This window comes from Cynoglossus semilaevis, chromosome 6 (genome assembly GCF_000523025.1).
Source record: "Cynoglossus semilaevis isolate Cse_v1.0 chromosome 6, Cse_v1.0, whole genome shotgun sequence".
Taxonomy (NCBI): Eukaryota; Metazoa; Chordata; class Actinopteri; order Pleuronectiformes; family Cynoglossidae; genus Cynoglossus; species Cynoglossus semilaevis.
In genome coordinates, this window is record NC_024312.1 from 10,119,421 (window position 1) to 10,124,174 (window position 4,754).

A 4,754-nucleotide genomic window follows, 5' to 3' on the forward strand; every position below is an offset into this window, starting at 1 on the left:
AAGGGGCTCAGGGCCGATCCTTGATGTAGTCCCACCTCCACCTTGAAGTCTTCTGTCCTTCCAACTGCACACCTCACCACTGTTGTACTGTTCTCATACATGTCCTGCACCAAACTAACATACTTCTCTGCCACTCCTGACTTCCTCATACAAAACCACAATTCCTCCCTTGGCACAATTTATGTTCTAGATTATGATGTTACCACTATATTAGCGTAGATTAATTATATAGGTACACCCTCAACTGACCTTTTCCTTAAAAGATTCTTTGTGGACCTTTAAGGTTTGTATGAATACCCCACTATAGGTAACATAAAAAACACTGCAGTTTAATTCAGTAGACTGAATAATGAGATAAGAAGCATTGTTTTATTAGATTTATTTAAAAAAAAAAAAAAAGATTGTTGAAAAGCAAACAGCATTATTTTAACTCAGAATTTTCATAACAATAAAAAACTATCATTCTTTTTAATCAGTAAAACATGAATGTCTGTCATATTTAAATTATCAGAAACAATCAAATTTAACTTAAATTTTTTTTTGCTTTGCTGGTTAAATACTGTACGTCAAACCATTCAGGTTGACTTTAATTAACTTAACTGACTTGTCTATGCCCCACTCTAACTAAAGACAAACAAATATTTGTTTTAGGAGCATTACGTCCTATCATGAAATGCACCAGTCCATAAATCGGTCTTGTACGAACGTTAGTTCAAAAAAAAAAAAAAAAAAAAAAGAAAAAAATTAATGTAACACTTTTACTCAATATTGCTCCAAATCAATTGTATAACAGGACAAAATTGCATGTTATGAAGAAAAGGTGAAGAAAACAACAACTGTACGGTGACTTTGTCCTGTTCTGGCTACATCGATTTAACCCGTAAAACAAAGTCCTCCATCATATCAAGGCTAAAAGCTACAAACATAAATAACAAAAGCACATTTGTTTGGCCTTACATTACACAGCTTAAAGAAGAGCATATCCAGTGTCCACTTTCCTTATTTGACTCCGACAATGAGAAAATAAAACGTCAACAATATCTACGATGAGAAACACTTATTAGAAACAACAGCTGGCTGAGTGGAGGGGGGAGAGAGGGGGGGATAAAATCAGGGGAGAGCGCTCCTGTTTGAGCCGTTTGCTCAGGTTTCCTTTTCCCAGTATTGTAGGACTCTCCAGCCCTAAATACAGGTTTTTAAAGCGTAACATGTCTGTAACATGTCCACCCTACAGGGCACCGTGTGCTCCTGACCGAGTGCGAGAAGCAGGAGTCGAGTGCTGGCACCCGATGACAGAATGAGACGAGTTCCGTAAAAAAAAGTTTTTCCTCTTCCTTGCAGAAAGGAACAGCTCTGTCAAGAAGAAAAAGTTTGTGGCAGACCGGGTGTATTTCTGGAGCACGTACATGCACACAGACACACGCACTCCTACTCTCGGAACAGTTTTAGGTGGTTTGCGCCTCGCCGTCGGCCTCCTGTCGGGTCCTGCGCAGGTTGCTCTTCATCCTCACAAACTCTGGGGTGTTCTCTTGTTCCTCCTCTATTTTCTGCTGCTCCAGCTCCAGCTGCAGGAATAAAGATGTTTGCAAATTCATTTGAAAGATAATGAATGACCTTGAGCACCATATTTATTTAGATGACCTTTAAAGTCCTTAAAGAAAAGTACCAAGTCTGTATGCTTTCCCAGCACTAAACAAATGTTTTAGCAATATATGTAAATAACCCAGTAACCCAGTATTTAAAGGAATTAGGGAAAATAATAATTTAACATAACATAAACTTTGTTTAAAAGACACACTTTTATGCATACTTTAAGGTTACATGATCAATCCAGGCTCGTGATTTTGAAGCATGAATTGAGTGACTGTCATTTCATTTAATTTTCATTTGTATACTTGTCAATATAAAGTACTGTTGGCAATACATTTCGAAGTTGGGTTTCAATATACAGCAAACTGGATGGCGGTGGGTGGCACAGTTTTAATAAAAATAAATAAACTTTATTATTACTAAAGAAAGTTGAATAATTTTTTTTATTAAAGAAAATATCTATATACAGTATATGGTATACAATATCTAAAAAAAAAAAAAGATAAAATAGGTAAAAAGGTTAAATAAAGCTTTCCAGGAAGCAAACTATCAGTTAAACTGAGTAGTAGTACTATTTACAAGTTTGAATAAACAACAGACAGTGAGTAGAGCCTTTACACAATTAGGAGTTTCAATTAAAAAAACACTGTCTCCTGCTTTCCAGGAAGCAAAATATCAGTTAAACTGAGTAGTAGTAGTGAGTAGTACTATTTACAAGTTTGAATAAACAAATTGAGAAAAGGCAAACATTTGGATTTTGGACACTAAACTAAATTTAAGCTAGCGCTTTACATCGCAAAATACAGCTTTTTTGTTGTTAATATATATATATTGATAAAATAAATCAAATAATATATATGTGATTTAGTCAACTAATTAAAAAAAATAACAGTTTCATCATCTAACATTTGGGCTATACAATACTGTATTTAATCTTAGTTAAAATATTCTAAGAAAATCTAGAAAACAATCTCTACATAAGATATTCAATAATAAATTCCTTTTTTTTTTAATCACCTGCTCTAGTTTCTGTTGTCGTTTCATAAGCTCTACTTCCAGGTCGCTCCTTTTCATGTGTGCCTCCTGCTCCTCCTTCTGAGCCTTGAGAACTTGCTCCCTCTTTCTTTTCTCCAGGACTTTTTGGAGTTCTGGTTTATTTTGAGGTGCCAGACCCCTGTTAGGAAGGAAAAATAATGTTTTTTGTTGTTGTTTTTTTTTTTCAATGAACAGAAATGGCATGAAAAAATGAAAATATTTTGGGGTACAGTGCTGTTAAATGAAATATACTAGACTGCACAGCTATGACCTAGTTCTAGACATGCTGCTTTGAGAGCACAGATTAACACAGATTACACAGAAAGACTACTCCACTACAGAAAAGATTACTCTAAATTCACTGATCTGTGCACATGAAAGTGTGTATGGGCTAACAGTTCAAAGACAGACTGTAGGGAATATACATATACATATAGATACATATATATACATATACACATATATACATATACATATATATATATACATATATATACATACATATATACATATATATACATATACATATATATACATATATATATACATATATACATATATATACAGTACATATACACATAAACATATATGCAACCAGTAAATGCACATATTCATCCTCTACCCTCGCCAGGTACTTCCCTCTTGAAATTTGTTTTAATGTTGAAAGAACTCCATACATCGGAAAAATGGAAAAAGACGTTCCCTCACAAATCGATAGGAGATGGCGACGTAACCATGATATTCCGTTGGTTGAGGACGTTGTAAACCGAGGACCCGCTGTATCTTCTGTCGCTATTTATCTATTAACTACTAATATGTTGAATTGAAGCAAATGTGTTTGAATACAAATTTAAATGTGTGTAAAAACTGGGTAACCAAAAAAAACAAAAAACAAAAACAAAACAAAATTGGATAATCAAACTAAATTTTAACCGGGCAGTACTGAAAGTGTAGCTCAAGGTTTGCGTGGATGATCTGTTCGTTTTACTAGCAAAACTATCGAAATTCTGGATATGCACCCAACAGTAGGTAAACCAGACAGAATACTGAGTTAAAAAAATGTTACGAAGTGTTTTTATGTGTTTTTAGACATAAAAATAAGAACTGATTCGGTTCTGTTTTTATACACCAAATTTTTCTTTTTGAATGTTGACACAATTATTCTGCAGTTGCAAAGGCTGACCACTGTATGGCAGCATTGGGTGATTCTCAGGCGTCCACCGTAGAGGCTTATATGCAACACTGCCATCAAAACCTATTCTTATCATAGAAAATGACATTTTCATAGCTGTCCACTGTAGTGACCGTCATGCATGAAAGGGTTAATAAACCCAACAGTGAGCTGCTGCTGTAATGCACTGTAATGCCCATTGGACAAGCTTCAGTTGCTGTAACTTTTTTTTTTTTTTGCTTCATTATGCTGTAAACCATTTGTTATTTTCACAATTTCGTTCCTGTAGTGTCTGAGACTACTACTCTAAAAGCACGTATCCTTTATCAAAGCTTGGTTGATGTGTTGTATGAAAACTGAACTGTGTAGGTCAACAAAGCAGGTTATCAATGGACCTACATTCAAGTGATTTACCCTGATTTCAAAAAAGAGAAACATAAAAAAAGAGAGAGAGATAAAGGGAGCAAGAGAGAAGAGGGAGAGCAAAGGGGTTTCATTTTTTTTCCCCCTAACCTCTTTTGGTTCATGAGCAGCTCTCGGTGGAGGTCCTGGTGGTTTCTGGAGGTCTTGACTGGGTTAAGCAGCTTTTTGGGTTGAATGAGCTCATTGCAGTCTTCTGCGAGATAGTCTGGCTCTGCCATGACACTCCCTGGTGACAGTGATCGACCGTGGTCACACAGATCTAGAGTTAAAAGAAATGTTTGAAAAAAAAATCCATGAGAAAATGGAAAATGTAGCAGTGAATTTATTTTTCAAATATCTTTTTATATTTATTTTTTTTTGCTTTGTAAAATATATATTCATATGTCTTTTAATAGTTTCAGGTTTGTCTGACAAATATATGACATCTTATATTTTCTCATTGTCTGACACACACACACACACACATATATATATATATATACATATATACATATATATACATATATACATATATATACATGTATATATATATATA

General features: G+C 34.5%; 1 protein-coding gene across 2 annotated transcripts in view; it reads right to left on the reverse strand.

Annotated features, from left to right (window-relative positions):
- Nucleotides 1-354: 354 nt before the first annotated feature.
- fam107b (family with sequence similarity 107 member B) overlaps nucleotides 355-4,754 on the reverse strand; it is a 15,031-nt gene continuing 10,631 nt past the window's right edge. For both annotated transcript variants that reach the window (XM_008311883.3, XM_025056310.1), the window contains exons 2-4: nucleotides 4,310-4,478; nucleotides 2,608-2,764; nucleotides 355-1,565 (exon numbers count right to left, since the gene is read on the reverse strand). In XM_008311883.3, the coding sequence (XP_008310105.1) occupies nucleotides 1,446-1,565; nucleotides 2,608-2,764; nucleotides 4,310-4,437 (405 nt within the window). In that variant the 5' untranslated portion in view covers nucleotides 4,438-4,478 and the 3' untranslated portion in view covers nucleotides 355-1,445. The remainder of the gene's footprint in view (nucleotides 1,566-2,607; nucleotides 2,765-4,309; nucleotides 4,479-4,754) is intronic.